Source organism: Urtica dioica, chromosome 11 (assembly GCF_054948205.1).
Source record: "Urtica dioica subsp. dioica isolate 48M chromosome 11, U.dioica_male_clone48M_v1_H2, whole genome shotgun sequence".
Lineage (NCBI taxonomy): Eukaryota > Viridiplantae > Streptophyta > Magnoliopsida > Rosales > Urticaceae > Urtica > Urtica dioica.
This window is the reverse complement of record NC_142766.1, coordinates 19,068,530-19,084,968: the sequence shown is the minus strand read 5'-3', so window position 1 is coordinate 19,084,968 and position 16,439 is coordinate 19,068,530. Positions and strand designations below refer to the sequence as shown.

The 16,439-nt window shown below is 34.9% G+C and overlaps 2 protein-coding genes across 4 annotated transcripts; both read right to left on the bottom strand.

Annotated features, from left to right (window-relative positions):
- Positions 1 to 1,646: 1,646 nt before the first annotated feature.
- Positions 1,647 to 4,502, bottom strand: MPK3 (mitogen-activated protein kinase 3). The gene is made up of 6 exons (XM_089630109.1): positions 4,094 to 4,502; positions 3,863 to 3,992; positions 3,626 to 3,763; positions 3,207 to 3,539; positions 2,922 to 3,105; positions 1,647 to 2,185 (listed from the first exon to the last, which is right to left on the bottom strand). Exons 1-6 carry the CDS (start codon positions 4,273 to 4,275, stop codon positions 2,016 to 2,018), a joined length of 1,137 nt encoding a protein of 378 aa, XP_089486235.1. The 5' UTR covers positions 4,276 to 4,502; the 3' UTR covers positions 1,647 to 2,015.
- Positions 4,503 to 11,801: 7,299 nt separating this feature from the next.
- Positions 11,802 to 14,186, bottom strand: LOC149382017 (L-ascorbate peroxidase, cytosolic). 3 transcript variants are annotated; one of them, XM_089630110.1, is made up of 10 exons: positions 14,060 to 14,186; positions 13,787 to 13,916; positions 13,511 to 13,685; positions 13,349 to 13,414; positions 12,915 to 12,963; positions 12,731 to 12,816; positions 12,567 to 12,646; positions 12,350 to 12,452; positions 12,200 to 12,258; positions 11,802 to 12,087 (listed from the first exon to the last, which is right to left on the bottom strand). In XM_089630110.1, exons 2-10 carry the CDS (start codon positions 13,903 to 13,905, stop codon positions 12,072 to 12,074), a joined length of 753 nt encoding a protein of 250 aa, XP_089486236.1. In that variant the 5' UTR covers positions 13,906 to 13,916; positions 14,060 to 14,186; the 3' UTR covers positions 11,802 to 12,071. The 3 variants fall into 3 exon arrangements, with proteins under 3 accessions (XP_089486236.1, XP_089486237.1, XP_089486238.1); XM_089630111.1 differs by having other exon boundaries at positions 13,787 to 13,919; positions 14,060 to 14,147; XM_089630112.1 differs by lacking the exon at positions 11,802 to 12,087 and having other exon boundaries at positions 12,196 to 12,258.
- Between the last annotated feature and the right edge of the window lie 2,253 nt (positions 14,187 to 16,439).

The following is a 16,439-nucleotide window of genomic DNA, read 5'->3' as shown; positions in this document are numbered from 1 at the left end:
CTCCCACTGAGCCGGGCCTGGTAATCGTCTGAGGTGAAATATACTTGTAAAAAATCTGATCTATATCCACTTAAAAACAAAAACAGAAAATTAAGAAAATAATCAATTTAAACATTTGACATTATTAAATAACCAACTTTTGGTAAATCTTATATAAATAATCATAAATAATGACATCTCCTAATACATGGAAGTAATTATTTATCTAAGATTTACGTCTATAAATACATGAAAATAGTTATTTACCTAAGATTTATCAAACGTTGGCTATTTAGTAATATCAAACGTTTAAATTGACTATTTTACTAATGGACGAAAAAAAAAATACTATATCTGACCGCCCCACAACTTTTCTATAGCCCCTAACATAGAATCAAAATTTAAAATCTAAATATACTTTTTATTATTAATTTCAAATATAATCAACTCGAGTTTATTTTAGGAAAAATGGCATGAACTAGCCAATTCAAACTAGGGCTTTTGCAAAATAGTCATAGTTTCATTAGGTTAGCCAAAATAGCCACCACTCTCTGCAGACTCTCGATCGCCTCGCCGCCGGGGATTCTGTCGACCGGGAGGACCATCTCGACTTCCATGCGCAGCACCGCGGGGCCCGGCCGCGGGCGGTGGTCGGCCATGTGGCGGGCGGCGGCGGCTATCTCGCCGACGAGGGAGGGCAGGAGCTCCGGCGACGAATCTTTCCAGCGAGGAAGCCCGCCTCGTCGCCGTATCGTGACGGAGAGTCACGAATCTCCGTCGATCTCCTCGCCTTCGCCGCCGTGACGGAGAGTCCGACGGGAGGTAAGATCTGTGCGATTGCAGTGACTGGAAGGAGGTCTGAGAAGAAGAAGATCGGAGAAGGTCGAGGATTAAATTTTAAGGCTGAATAAAATCTCTGGACTAAATTAATCATGCCTGGATTAAATTTAATCCCGATATCTTGTCTGGATTAAATTTAATCCTGCCTGGATTAATAATCGCAACTTGACTATTTTGCTTATACTTGATAAACTTTGGTTATTTTGCAAATCCTTAAGTTCTATTTGGCCATTTAGCCGCTTGACCCTTTATTTTATCCGCTTAAAGTCCTAGAATTTTAATATTCAACTGTAAATATATTGGCCCTTAATTACCACTTTTTAAATATTTGAGGATATATACGCGGTATATGAAGATAATTGAGCTGGATTTTACTTCCTGCCGAGTAGAAAGTCACGACCATCTGTGCTCAATTCTATCACGCTATAATGACTCGTAGATGGGCCCTTGATGGAACAGAAAGCCTTGACTTCCATATTTTTATAAATGACATTTACATTAAGAGTGTTGGGTGGTCGGTTCTTATTCTCTTGCCTTTTTTTATATTTCTATCAACAATTTTTCTCAAGACTTCCTCTCTGACTCTACCGTGTTCTTCCTGTCTTCATCATTCAAATTGATTTGTTGCTGTTATTATCTACTCAAAGTGTTGGGTGGTCGGTTCTTATTCTCTTGCCTTTTTTTATATTATTATTGCTATTTTTTCATGTATAGATATGCTAATTTAAGCTTACATAGCAATTATCATCGCTACTGTGTACAATAAAGGGGAAGAAGAGAGAGTAAAAAAGTCAAGCAAATGAATACATATTACAGACACAAAGAAGTTGAAATAAATCCCAGTGGAAAAAATAAAATAAAATAATAAGATAAGATGACCTCAAAATCTTTTATTAGAGGCCTATTAGTACAACAAATTTGGAGTCATCCGTCGAAAAGATCAGTGAACCCACCCAAGACATTATTCGAAGCAAATAATTTATCAGGTGTACATTAAGTTACAATACACACTGCCCACTGCTAGCTTCCTGTATATGTTGATCACTTTTGTAGTAGAATAAAATTAACCAAAAAATAACCATAAAAAATAAACAAACAAAAAAAAACAAAAACTTGGGGACTAAGAACATTACAATGTCTTAATTTGGAAACTGAACGTGGGTTTTTTTTTATTGATGGTGATATGGAGAGGATGATCAAGCGTACTCAGGATTGAGTGCAATGGACTCCTGGTAAATCATGTCCTTCATTTGCTCTTCTGATAATGCTCGTTGCTCAAACTCAAACGAGAATGGGACCGTACAGATCGGCTCATCTGCTTCGTCATGTAGTCTTGCCAGGTAAGGATGGGCTAAAGCTTCCTCAACTGTATGTATATACAACACCACCCAATTATTTCTCTACATATAAAAAACATGGAATTACAAACTAGCCTGTGCTAGGTTGGGAATTTGTTTCATTCCATATGTTAATATATGAGCTGTGGCAAGCACAGCACACAGATGTTTTCTGTTCAGATGACCTGTATTAGATTAGTTGTCTGATTCACGAGACACAAACATGATTGTCTGTCTGTGTGACTTTGAGTTTAACTAGTCAAAATTTTGAAAAAAAAAAATTGACCCAAAATTGGAGTGAGATAGTGGGTAAAAGGTCTTCTTTTGAAAGGACTCTGTAAAGACCAGCTACACTAGTGCATTCAAAGGCGTGTTCAAACCCACCCAAAAACAAAGTCAACAGATCATTTGCACTGCCATTACTGGCACCAATTATCATGCCCAATTCAGAACAAAATATATCTTGCTAGTATGAGCTATTAACTATGAACTATGAACAAGAGTTTATACTAATTTTCTGATCATATCTGATGTGTTTAGATTTAGACCCAGGAAATCTTAGGAAAGGAAAAAAATTGAAGGAAAGTGAAAAACTAAAATTAGGATTTCAGGTTCCTCGGCGGAGAAGTACGTGTAAAAAACAAAGAGTGAGAAATTCTCAAGGACTTTTTCCTCAGAACACAATAAAGAATTCTGATTTCCATTCACATTTTCCATTGTAAAAACTGGATTAAAGAAATAGCTTGTATCGGATGAGAAAAGTACCAGTGATTCTTCTATTCGGGTCGAATGTGAGCATTCTGTCGATGAGATCGATGGCCATAGCATGAACTTGAGGGAAAACGGTGGATAATTGCTGACGAGGGTATGGAGCTAGCTGCCGAATGTATCTCCTAGCATCCTCGTTTCTAACGAATCCAAGATCCGACTCTGTCGGCGTGCCAAGGAGCTGCAAACAAAATGTACAAAAAATAATAAGTTTCTCAATTCTATGTATAATGAAATGAAAAAAAAAAAAAAAACATTCAAGCGGGCATAAGTTGATCTTACCTCGGTCAATAAGCGCATCTGATGAACGTGATCTCTGCCGGGAAACAACGGCCTTCTGGTCATAAGCTCCATATAAATACACCCAACAGACCATACATCAATGGCCGCGGTGTAATCCGAGGAGTTCAACAAAAGCTCAGGCGCTCTGTACCACCGAGTCACGACGTACTCAGTCATGTCCTCGTTCTCCGCAGTGGGACGAGCAAGCCCGAAATCACATACCTTGAGATCGCAGTTCGCGTTCAACAGAAGGTTGCTAGGCTTGAGGTCTCTGTGTATCACATTGGCCGAGTGAATGTATTTCAAACCTCGAAGAATCTGATACAGGAAGTACTGCAGAGGCAAGAATTCCGAATCAGTCTCTCACAAGTCACACAACCAAACGCCCAAGCAAACAAGCTGAACAGACAGTAACGAACCTGACAATGTTCCTCCGAAAGATTTTGGTTGGATCGAATAATTTGATGAAGATCTGTGTCCATAAGCTCCGTAGCGATGTAAACATCAGTAAATTCTCTCCGTAACGGAGGAGGAATCACGTCTCTTAAAGCTATGACCTGTTTGTAAACCCCACGGATTTGAGTACTCATAAAATTAAAATCAACAAAAAATTTCTAAACCATGAGTATGTGTTTCCGAAGATTAATTACACTGACATTTTCGTGATTCAAGTGACGAAGCAGCTTAATCTCCCTCAGAGTCCGCTTTGCGTCCATGTGATTATCGAAGGCGTTGGCGATTTTCTTGATCGCGACCATCTCGTTCGTCTCCGAATTCAACACCGAGCTTCACAGACCAACCAAAACCCAGGCCAATCAGTTCCGAACCAATCGCCAATAAATAAATACAAAAAAAAAATGAAGAGAAAAAAAATTAAAAATCAATACCAGACGATTCCATAAGCGCCGCGACCGATTGGCATGATCGGAGGTCGATACTTGTTCGTGATCTCGAAGAGGTTTCCGAAGATGTTGTACTGGATGTACTGACCACCGTGCGACGAAATCGCCGGAAATTCTGTGAACTGACCACCGACGGAGCTTCCATTTCCCGATGCCGCGTCAGCCATTTATATGTGTGTGTCCGTACACTCCGATTAGCTCTGTATGTGTATGTATATGAGTTTGGATGGACTCCAACTTCGTTTATTTCTCTTTCACTTTCTCTCTCTACACACAAAGTCGTTGAACTAGACAGAAGAACAGAGTGAAGACGAAGAAGAAGAATTCGACCTGCGACGAGTTTTAAACCATAGCGAGAGAAGAGAGAGAGTGTGTGTGTGTAAATGTGATGAGGAAGGAATTAGGAAAACGCGCGCGAGAGGTAAATGAAGAAAAACGCGTTTTTTTATTTTTTATTCTTTATTTTTATTTTTTAAACGATGAAAGAAATGATCGTATGGCTGATATTAGAGCCGCCTTAGATGGGCGGTCTCGATTTGATTAACCAGGTCAACGGTCATTTTTGTCGGACTTTCCTTTCTTTTTCTCAATGGTTTTATTTTTATATTTTGGTTAACGGCTTTGGTGGTGTACTCTCTTTCATATAAAAGTAATGTAAAAGTAAAGCGATCCTGCTAGTGAACGTGATTTATTTTATGGTTAAAAACTTAAAATATGTCTACTAAACGTTTAAGATTTTAGAAATTAAAATTTGTAAAATATCAATAGGAACAAGGGGAAAATGAAGGTTTTGCAGCTTTTCGAAATTAAATGAGGTTTATAATTAAATTCGTCCTATAAGTATAACTAACCTCTTCTTTTTGTAACTATTATGATTGAACTCAAGACAATTAGCTCAACTGATCTCGCCTCCGAAAAGAAAAAAGAAAAAAGAAAAAAAAATCAACTGATGTTGATGCACACCCTAGTGATAAAAATACGTTCGAGAGATCTATGGAAGACTTCGTGATTTGGATAAGCTTTTTTTTAATGATTTTCTTATTTGCAAGTGGGTATTTATAAATAACTCCATTATTGGTAATTTTTCACTTTGTCCCGAGATGTGTTAGTTGACAACAAAAAAGCCTCATAACATAATACCAACAAAAGACATTAGCTATAAATTATTTTTCTGGATCACCATTAATTTTGTTTTTCTTCTTTCGATTATTGGCCAATTACATGTATAGCCTTGAGCCAATGACTCGACGCCCTTTGACGCCAATAATGTTCTTCCACAATTAGTAGTTTTGTTGACATGAAGAAATGAGAATATGTGTGCTCCGTATTTTTAGGGACAAATATATATTTTCTTACTCCGCTTACACAAAGAAGAGCATCAATGATCAATACACGAAATCAGAACGTCAAGAAATCGGCACGGCCCCAATAATTTCAACTCTTATAAAGGGTGTCCATAAAATCACCATCATTAGCACCAAGTCTCAATGGAAGGTCTTGACGTGGGACGTCGTAGCTCGAGCGAGAAGTTCCCAAACAATGGTCACCATCGACCTGTTATTGACACATGTATATTTTTCAAAAGCAAACATTCACGTAATTCCTACATATTCGCTCCGGTCCAATTTAAACGGCCTACGTAGTCTCAACTCACTAAAGCCGCGTTAAAATATCAAAAGATTCAAAAAAAAAGTGGAGGGATTGCAGAGATGAATCCAATAATGATTTTGTGTTAGTAGCAGTGTCTATCGTCGTGAGAATGGACTGCAAGAGGCCAAAGAGGAATTGCCAGTTTCATAGTATTGTGGAACCACCAAGTAATACAATAGGCAGCAAACAAGAGCCATCGTGGAGGAGATCTAGAGGGAGTGAGGGCAAAAGTGAATCATTAGGGCTCTCCTTAGTTGGTGCCACTAGTAGCAATGGTGATCCGTACCCGAGAGAGCAATGCAACTAAGTAATAGCGATTTAAAAGAGAGAGAATGATATGCGAGCGAGGAAAAAAAAGAATTAGCACAATGCCTTACTAAAATTCAGGTATATGATGGTTAAAATCTATTTAAAATCATTATATTGACTATGTTAGTGTATTTGATTGATTTACTTCTAATTTTGACATAAGTTTGTCAACTCAAGTTCGATTTCAACTAAATTACTTTTTTAACCCTATAAACAACTGATCATGTCAAAGGATTTCTTTAAAACTGAATACCTCTAGTAGTCAAAAGGAAATTATTATTTTTTTTTTCCAATCCATGAGAAGTGAGTGGTTAATATATTCCTTTCTGAAATTATAAAAATTAGAATAGCACCCAAAGACTAAAACCATTATTAATGTCCATTTCTCCCAATAAAATATTGTCATTCTTAAAGTCATCCACGAAAAAGACATATTTTCTTATGCTCTCTCTCATTTATTTTCCTTTGCAATGTATACGCTAAACCAATCAAGTACAAAGCGATTTCTTTCTCCGTCGTTATTGTACGTCACTAGAGTATGTCATTTGGTCTAATGACTCTAACCCAGCGCATGAACGAATTTAAAAAAATAAATATAATGTCATGTCACCTTATGGGGTAAAAAAGAAAATGCGTGGAAGTTATCAACAAATATGGTAATTCGTCGTGAGCATAGCTTTCTTCAACATAATTGAAGACGTCTCACTTGGTCTCCAATAGGAAGACGTATTTTACCATTTAACCTCGTATGTAATTCTATTTTCATATAACTTTCTTTGCTCCTTCATGGGTAACGTACATCTTTAAAAATGTCACTTTCTTGCATTTAATTAAAAAATATCTTAGTTTTCCTGATTTGGATTAATTGGATATAGAACTCATGCACTTGCCGAAGTTAAAATTGGATATGGATGAGAAGATAAAAAAAATAGAAAAGCACATTTAAAAACTAGGATATATTTGGATAGAGATTAACTTTAAAAACACATTTTAAATGATACGAATTTCATGCAAAATTATATCAACTTGCATCAACCGTACTTTACCAAACAATATTTTCAGTTATAATTTATTGGAACCAAATATTTAACTAATACTCAATCAGATATCTACGTCGACACTACAGTAGAGACTAGAATGCCCTTCTTCTTTTTGTTTTCTAAGTCAACTTTTCCTCGTCAATGGGCAAGAGATGAGAATAAAAGAAAAGGTAATTCAAAAAAGAAGAAGCCTAACGCGTGTGTAGACTATTAATCAAGATTCAAAGTATCTACCCAAAGAGGACGTTTAAAATGGCGAAAACTTGAGCAAAGAAAATCAATGGCTTCACCAAATAAGTACATTATCCACAAGAAAAGAGAACGATTTTCACGTAAGGTGATATGGATTTTTTTTGGAGATCTTTTCGACACGTTTAAATTCCAATTTCCTGCCACGAGGCAAAATTATGGTCAATATATGACTTGTTTTACTTCAATTTGTGTTTAACTTATTTAATTTGTGTTTAACTTATTTGCCATACTTTCCACAGATACAGCGATAGTTGACATATACACGAATGTAGCAATTATTTGATTCTCAATTCACACGCCAATTATAAGAGGAACAATTATACCAAATAATTATTTGAAATTAATTGATTAACAAAATAATTCAAGTTTCAAATTTTCAGTAAAAAAGTTAAAATTACGATGTCAAATTATGTTTACGCCAAAATGAAATTTTTTTACAATTATTTTAAGCAGTTTGTCACTTTCAAAAAAATTAATCCAGAAATTTGAGTATTACACATTTTGTCTATTTCACTAATTTTAGACAAATCATAGCTATTTTGCAAATCCAATATTTTACATCGGCTATTTGACTAAATCTCCATTTTTTTAAATAGAACTACCATACAAACTTTATTGTAAGATGATACAAGCCTAGAAAATTAGGTTGGCCGATCCGCCTTTTAATGGAGGCTATGAATTTTATCGAGGTATACAATTTTGAAATTGTTTTTTATTTTGGTGTGAAAATTTTGGACTCGCATGAATAATGTTACTACAAGAAATTAGAGACGATCGTCCGAAGGGCTGATGAGTGCAGTAAGTTTTTGGAGTACCGAAGGTCTATGGGTACCCACCAAAGGTAACTCCGGTCTGGGTTCCACCTTCGGACGAGATTAATGGCTGTCATCGTTGATGTGGCCATGGTTCCTAGAGATGGCGTCTTCGCCATAAACTACGTGTTCTTGGATTATAAAGGTGTATTCGCCGCTTTGGGCATTGCTTTTAGAAATCAAGGTCTTACCCTTCCTCTTGCAAGCCCTCGGCGGACGTACATGGGGTTACTATGGAGTGTCAACTCGGGTGTGATCGTGTCATTTTGCAATGGAATTTCTTGGAGATGATCACAACGATTAAGGGTGGCCACATCTCTTCTACGGAGACATCAAGATTATGACTTTGAATCTCTCATATTTCAATATTTTGTTTCTTCCCGGGTCTTATAATGTGGTTGTTGATGAATTAGCCCAATGTTCCCTTCGTGTTCAATTGTATGATAGATGGTTGGATATTTCCTATGTGCGCTATGCACGAGGTCATCAATGACTAAAATAGCTTAAGATTATAAACCTTATAATCACGCTATGCGTTCGCTATTTGTGTAAGTGTGCCGTTAGAGTCATTGGCAACATTGGTACGGCGATGGTTGTCATCGACGGGCAACGTTGTGATCGTTCACGCAGCGGCGGCGGGCCAAAAAGTTTGTCGTCTTCAAATTCATGGGCGATATCAGGTTCGTGGTTTTTTAGATTTGCCATAATTTGATGTGGGTGAAGCTTCTGAGACTGCAAATATTTCGTGTTCGCCAAATCTTCACCACTTTTATTAACTTGTGTTTTTGTTTCTCACTCTACACACAACACTAATTAATCAATACTAATATAGGTATTAACATCCGGCTATAATTTTTCTCATTTTTATCTGTTTATGTGTATTTTATTTTTTTTATGTCCACTTTATTTGTATTGTCTTATATTAGAGACTGATTAACCTTCATCAAATTTCATGCTATAGGAGTACTTTTAAAATTTGTCTATAAAGATTAAAGCACTATCTTCTTCATCGTGAACAGATTTCTTAGCTTGCTCATTATATTCGAAGTAAATTATGGTTACCCTTCTTCCACTATCATGCTATTGGAGTACTTTTAAAATGCGTACATAAAGATTAAAGAACTATCTTCTACATTGTGAACAGGTTGTGATTGGTTGTATCTTTTAACTTTCGCATTATATTCTAAGTAACTTGTTGTTTGCACGAGTCAGGTATATAACTCATTCAAATCCCTTATGTTTTAATTGTAGCCCAGCTATTTAAAAAATTAAAAAAGTAGCAAAAAATTAAGACACGACACATGCATCATATAATGGAGACATATGCATACGTTGGACTATTTTTTTTTTTTAATTCTGTAAATAGTTTGGTTGGCAATAATTTTAATGGAGAGTAGCTATTTAGCTGGTTGATATAATTTCTTTTTTTTATTTATATATAAATAAATCAAAAGGAAAGAAAAAGAAAAAAATATATTAAAACATTATTATATTTTGTTAAAAGATTTTTAGCCAATTAGTAACTTTATATATATATATATATGGGAAATGAACGGATCTATTAGTTTTTGAATTTTGATAACCCATTTTCTATTCTCAACAAAAATGATAATTTTGACAGTTCTATTAGTAAAAAGATGAGATTGGAGATGTGGAGAGATGAAGTTTAGGAGGATAAATTGAGCGGTTGAAGCAAAATAGATGAAAGACATAAAGAAAGAGTTGGTGAAAAAATAATTTTAGAAAATATGAGGGTATTTTTATTATTGTACACCTGGGCTCACAAATAAAAATGGCCAAATTAACAGCTTGGTTGAGAATGGGATGGGAAATTAACAGCTTGTCCATTTCCTTATGTATTAATGTTTTAATATATGTGTATATATATTATATGTGTTATGATTGAGCAAGTCAAGTTGCTCTCTAGTCTAACTAACATGAGAAGCCTTTGGACCAAGCTCAATTATATATTTAGTAAAGAAAATACCAATTTTATATATACTATAACTTTAAATCTATTTTATCGAAGGTGTTTCAAATGAGATAAATTAAAAACCATATCTGCAGCCTAACCCATTTTTTTACTCTAACAAAATTATGGGCAGCGTAGCGAAATAACCAAAATGAAACTATGAAATTTGTTTTTAGCCTATGTTTCACAACTTTTAAGGAAATAGCCAACAAACTTATGTGACAATAATTAAGGTCTGATTTACCCTTATTTATTAACAAATTCGTCACTTTCTCTCTCCTACTTTTTTCCTACACTTTTTTTATATAAAAACTTCAAAAAACCATATTTATTTCATATGAACTCGAAATTGAGTGATTCCAAATCCTACGGATTCGTGACGTCAAGATCTTCAAAAATAGATCCATTGTGTTTGATGAAAAATCATGTTTAATACCATAGATGTAGAAAAATCACGTTACTACATTAAATATGAAAATAACTGGAAATTTTTGAAATTATCAAAACAAAAAAAAAATGGAAACGTAACTATGATGCATTAAACATAATATTTTATCAAACACAATGGGTTTATTTTTGAAGATCTCGACGCCACGAATTTGTAGGATCTGAAATCACTCAATTTCGAGTTCGTATGAGAAAGATACGAATTTTTGAAGTTTTGATGCAAAAAAAATTATTTGAAAAAAAATATGAGAGAGAAGGTGACGAATTTGTTAATAAATAAGAGCAAATCAGACCTTAATTATTGACACATAAGTCATTTGGCTATATCGCTAAAAATTGTCAAACATAAGCTAGATCCAAAATCAATGTTTGGCCTAGTTACTTACAAATCTCCAAAATTATTGATTTCATAGATAAAACTTTAAAAATTCTAACAACTTTACCCTAGATAGTTTTGCGACCTAAAGACCTATTTAGAGGCTAGTGCGAGCTTTGGAACAACGTATTCCACTAGACGAATGCTACGATCTACTCTGTCGAAGGGAGCTTGATACAGAGCCTTTGATGAAAATTTTGAAGAAATGAAAATGTCTACTCTTATTAATGAAAAACTAAAGCACTATTCTTGAAATTAAATTACTATATGACAATATTTGTTATGTAAAATGATCTGTTAAACGTATAATTTATTCTCCGCCAGTTTTACGAATACCGAAATTCTGGTACGTTTCGGCACTACAAGAAACATAATTCCTAGTATCGTTCTAGTTCCAGTACTGTTTACTAGAATTTTTTTCAAATTTTCTCAGACAATAAACTTTATTTTTAATATATGTTTTGTAATGTTCCAACCGGAACATTTGATACCTAAATTCGGATAAAATCATAATGGAATTCCTTGAAATTCCATTATGAGTAAAGTTGCTTAGTTGGGCTCGTTCCTAAGAGTGGACAGATAATTGGACCAAGATGAAAGTTCTCCCAATATGTTATTCATAAGCCCATGATTTTTAAGGCCTTTTCCTGTTGTACAATACTCATTTCCTTTCTATTCCCGTAGAGGAAAATAAGCAAACTACCTTATTTCACAAGTTCATCTTTGTCGTTAACAATTTCCTTTTAATTATTAACACTTCCAATTAAAATAACGAGTTAGTGTATGAGACGAGTTAGCTACGAATCATCGCTATGATATTCTATGCGCGCACGTGTGAGAAAATGATAAACGACCACCCAATACCGAGACTGACATTTATGGATATTATTTAATCAAAAGATGGGACTACTGCATCACAGTACTTCAATCTTACCAAGTTTTCATACATATCCCACAAAAGTAAAAACCCAAAAAAAAAAAAAAAAATAAGAAAATCCAACACCTGCTTCCACTTCAACTCTCTCCTTTTCGTTGCAGTCCAAAGGAAACAATCGCTGAATTCAGAAACAGGTGATTGGAAATTCGACAGCAATGCCGGAGAGATTTAAGCATCAGCGAATCTGCATCAGCGAGAAAAATAATAGCATGGTTAAGGAAAAGGAAAAGGAAGCAGAGCTGACACAGCAATATAAACAAATTATTAAAAATAAAATAAAAGCGAAAGAGACTCACCCGAGCTCAGAGAGCTTCATGTGAGACTCGCTGTAATCAGCAAAGAATGCATCCTCATCCTGTAAAAACATATGTGATTAACAAGTCTGGACATATAAATCACATTTCAGATAGACATAAAAATAAAATAAAATATAAAAGAATACCAACCGCAGCATATTTCTCGACAAGAGGGCGGAAGACGGGGTCTGACAGAAGAGTCTTGTCAGATGGGAGCTGAAGAAGGCCTTCTTTCTCTCCAGTCAAGAGTTCACTAAAACCAACAAAAAATAAAGATTAATAACTAGAACACAAGCAAAAAAAAAAAAAAAAAAAAAAAGCATATAAAACAAGCTCAAGTTTAAAAAAACCCGGCCAAATAACTCACGTGAAGTAGGAGTTATCGAAGATGAGAGGGTTTGAGGTCCAAGGTCCCTCGAACCCGGAGCGTTCCTTGTGTGCCCTTCCCTGCATCATTATCAACAGAAATGTTAAGAGAAAGTAACCAAATGCTAGTAAGTCAAATTGTACGAGCATTGCCAAGTGACGAACCAGAGTGTGGCCACCAGAGAGAGTAACAATGTCCTGATCACTGAGTCCCATGGTAGCACCAAAGACTTGCCTCAAATGGTCAGAACCTGCAGCGCAGAAACGCAAATAAGACTTCGAAACACAATTCATCAATTGCTCTAGACTGAGAAATCTCCACTTGATAATGAATCTCTAGAGCACTTACCCTTGGTAGCATCAGGGAGACGGCCTTCCGGTGGTGGGCACGGCTTGTCCTATAAAGGCGAATGGAAAAATTCAAATCAGAACACCAAACTCATTACACAACTAAATCGGCGACATGTATTACACTGAGCGAAAGAATAAGAAAAACACTGAGATTTGAAAAAACACAGGGCACGCAAAACTCTTTAAATCATTCGAGCAATTCCAAAAACAAAATAGTCTAACTAGAGTTCTAGAAGAACAAAAATGAATGTTCGGCCACTAATAGGCTAGTCTTGTAAAAGGAAACAAGGAGACAACATATTCAACAAAGCATTATGAGAGTTGTTAATTGTAAGAACATCGTTGACTTTTATTTCTAACAAAAAATAAATCAAGCCGCCTAACACAATCACTAAGATCCGAAACGTTACTAGATAAGAAATCATCACTGACCTCTCTTCCTGGGTGGAATGGAACATCAGGTCCACCAGTAATTTCAACAGCAACAACACCGGCCAACTATAATCCAGCAATTAAAATTAGTAAACATCAATACAAACAATTCTGAAACCTAGATCTACGAAATCAACATTTGGTCCAGGGTTTATGACGCACCTGATAAAAGTCAGCGTAGGAGAGGATCGGAAACTGATCCTTGATCGGCTGGAGAAGCCTGACGGCAATGTCAAGGCCGTTGTTGGCGGCGTGAGCCAGCTCGTCTGAGTGCCTCATCGTTCCGAACGGTCCTCCGGTCTTCGATTTCACGTCAAAAGTCCCTGCAGAGTGCCATCTGAACATCGCAAAAACATACATTCACACAGACATCACTGAAAGGAAAACATAAATGCTAACATGTTTGGTTATATATGCAGAGAGAGATTTCAGACGTACGCGAGACGGAGCATGAGAGGAGCGCAGTTCTTCTCGGCGATGAAACCTCTGAGCTTCCTCTTCGCCTTGTCGACGGCCTTAAGGTACTCCTCGCTCACGGTTGGGTAACACTTCACCATGATCGCTGATTCTGCTTCAGATCAGGAAGAAACATACGAAAATTTAAGCTTCGACGCAGAGAATCAGAGCTAAAACCACAACAACTCGCAAAGACTAACGGAAATCGTGAAAAACAAGGTCTGTAAAGGAAAATCGAGCTCGTCGATCACAAACCTCGGAGGAAATGAGAGATGTAAAACCCTAGAGAGACAGAGAGGCGCGAGGATGGCACGAGCTTTGGAAGTGGATTGGTTAATGAAAAGGGATGAAAGATAGTATATAAAGGGAAGAGAGGGGGTTGGAGGATGAGAATATTCTAGTAACTTTGCTCTCAGCCGTTGGATGCTTCGTGATCGTGTGGATGACGTTGGATCTTGATTTGGACGGCTTTAATTTATCTAGGGAAATGGGACGAACGGCCAAGGTTCGGGTGAGTGTGCGATTTGGAACAAGTAAAACTATATTTTTTTTGTAATATTTAAAATAAATAAATAGAGAGGTAAATGCGATGTGTGATTGGATTGGATGTAGGAAAAATGGAGAGGCTGAGGCAGGTTTTTTGTTTTCATAGGAATGCTGAAAAGTTGGTGGGTCCCACTTCTGGGGTGGTAAGAAACTGTGTTGTATTAAAAAGAATAATATCCGGATCGCATTATTATTTTTGTTTGACTAAACTACCCTTAATGTTCGGATCAGATGGCAATAAGTTCGATATATTGGATGTTATTCTATTCTATGTATAGCGGAAATCGATAAGATTTGAATTGATATCTAGATTTGTAAATCAGTGGTTATTGTTTGAAGTTTTTGAAACTTCAAACATACGTATTATATTTTTTGGAAAACTTCTAAATAAATAAAGTTTGTTCATGAAAGCAAATCTACGATTTTTACAAATTAATTTAGTGCATGGTCTTTTCGAATTCACAAAGAAATGATGAAGAACCCAATTGAGTAGTATATTTTGTTCAATCATATTGAATTATATAAATATCAAAGTGATCGATACATTTAGTCTATTTTATTTTTAATAACATACATATATTTAAGGTCGTAAGAAATTGAAATGTTGATGCTTTTTGAAATTGATTCCGTCAAGGGTTTTTTTTTTAGTAAGTGATTTCATTATTTAAAAATTACATATATTTTTTTCATTTTTCGTTGAAAGAAGATGATAACATAATAAAGATTTAAAAATATGTTTTTTTATAAGAAAGAGGTTTATAATTGAAATTAGTCATATAGGATCCCGCATATCTTATTTTTTGAAATAATGGGAAAAATGACAAATGGAAAAAAAAAATCATATCATAAAAGTGGTATCGAAATTTTTTGTCATGGTACTATATATGAAATTTTCCGATAACATTTTTTACATTCTCATTTCCGCAAAAATATATGACTGAATCATTGGATCTCATTTTTTTGGGTTTTATATGAACAACTTTATTTGTAATACATTTTATATTTACTTATATTAATTATTTTCATAGATGATTACCAGGAACTATGTTATCTTTTATGTGTGTTTGCAGTTATTATTATCATTATCATATATAAGGAAAATTAAAAGCGTATAAGCGTATCAGTCAATTCTAATTAAGTTTATAAATCAATTTACTAATAAGGAAGGCTATTGTCAATTAAAATTTTTCAACAATAATTTGACTCGAAATTTTAAGATAGCAGTTTCGCAAACTAATTTGTAGATATCCATATTCAAACATGTGCTATAGCAGTTATAACTCTATTCCTTTTATAATTGTCTGTCTTTCTATTAAATTATAGTTTATATTTTCTTTTTTATCTTTGTTTTAAATTTTAGACACAAATATTTAATATTAATATATCGTGTACCGAAGTGTATTTAGTCATATAAAGTATATAAGTACATTTTGCTATAACTAAAGTTTTCCTGCTCTTTTATTCGGAAGATATTGCACTAAGTTCTTATATGGCGTGAAATACATATTAAATATTTCATTTTACTAAACAGATAAAATGTCCGTGGAATACAAGCAGAAATAAGCCCGCACACAGGATGAGATTGAGAAAGAGAGCGCTGTATACAAGTGTATCTCGCTTAAGGGTATATATGTAATTTAAGATAAAAGAAGAAAATGAGTAAACAAAAGTTCAGTGTGAACGCACCCTTCTTCCGAAGATTCCATTCTATAATAGTATTTTCCACGAACCATGCAACTCAATTGGTCCACAAAAACATTATTGCTTTCTTTTCCTTCTCTTGACGAATCCGCATACAAGCTTTTGCACTAATTTTTTTATCTTTTGCGTTGAGCGAAGAGATTCTCACCAATTCAATTATATATTAAAATAAACTAATAAGAATTGTAATTTATTTACATAATTTAAATTTTAAATAAAATATAAAAATTCATTGATAGTTTTAATTTTGGATACATCAAAATTTTATATTAAATCAGTTGTTGGCTTTTTTTTAGGAAATGGGCTGGGGGATAATACTTACAAATATAGCTTTAGACTTTATCTCCAATTGACTTAGCTTGGGTAATAAGACCTCCTATCTGTGAAG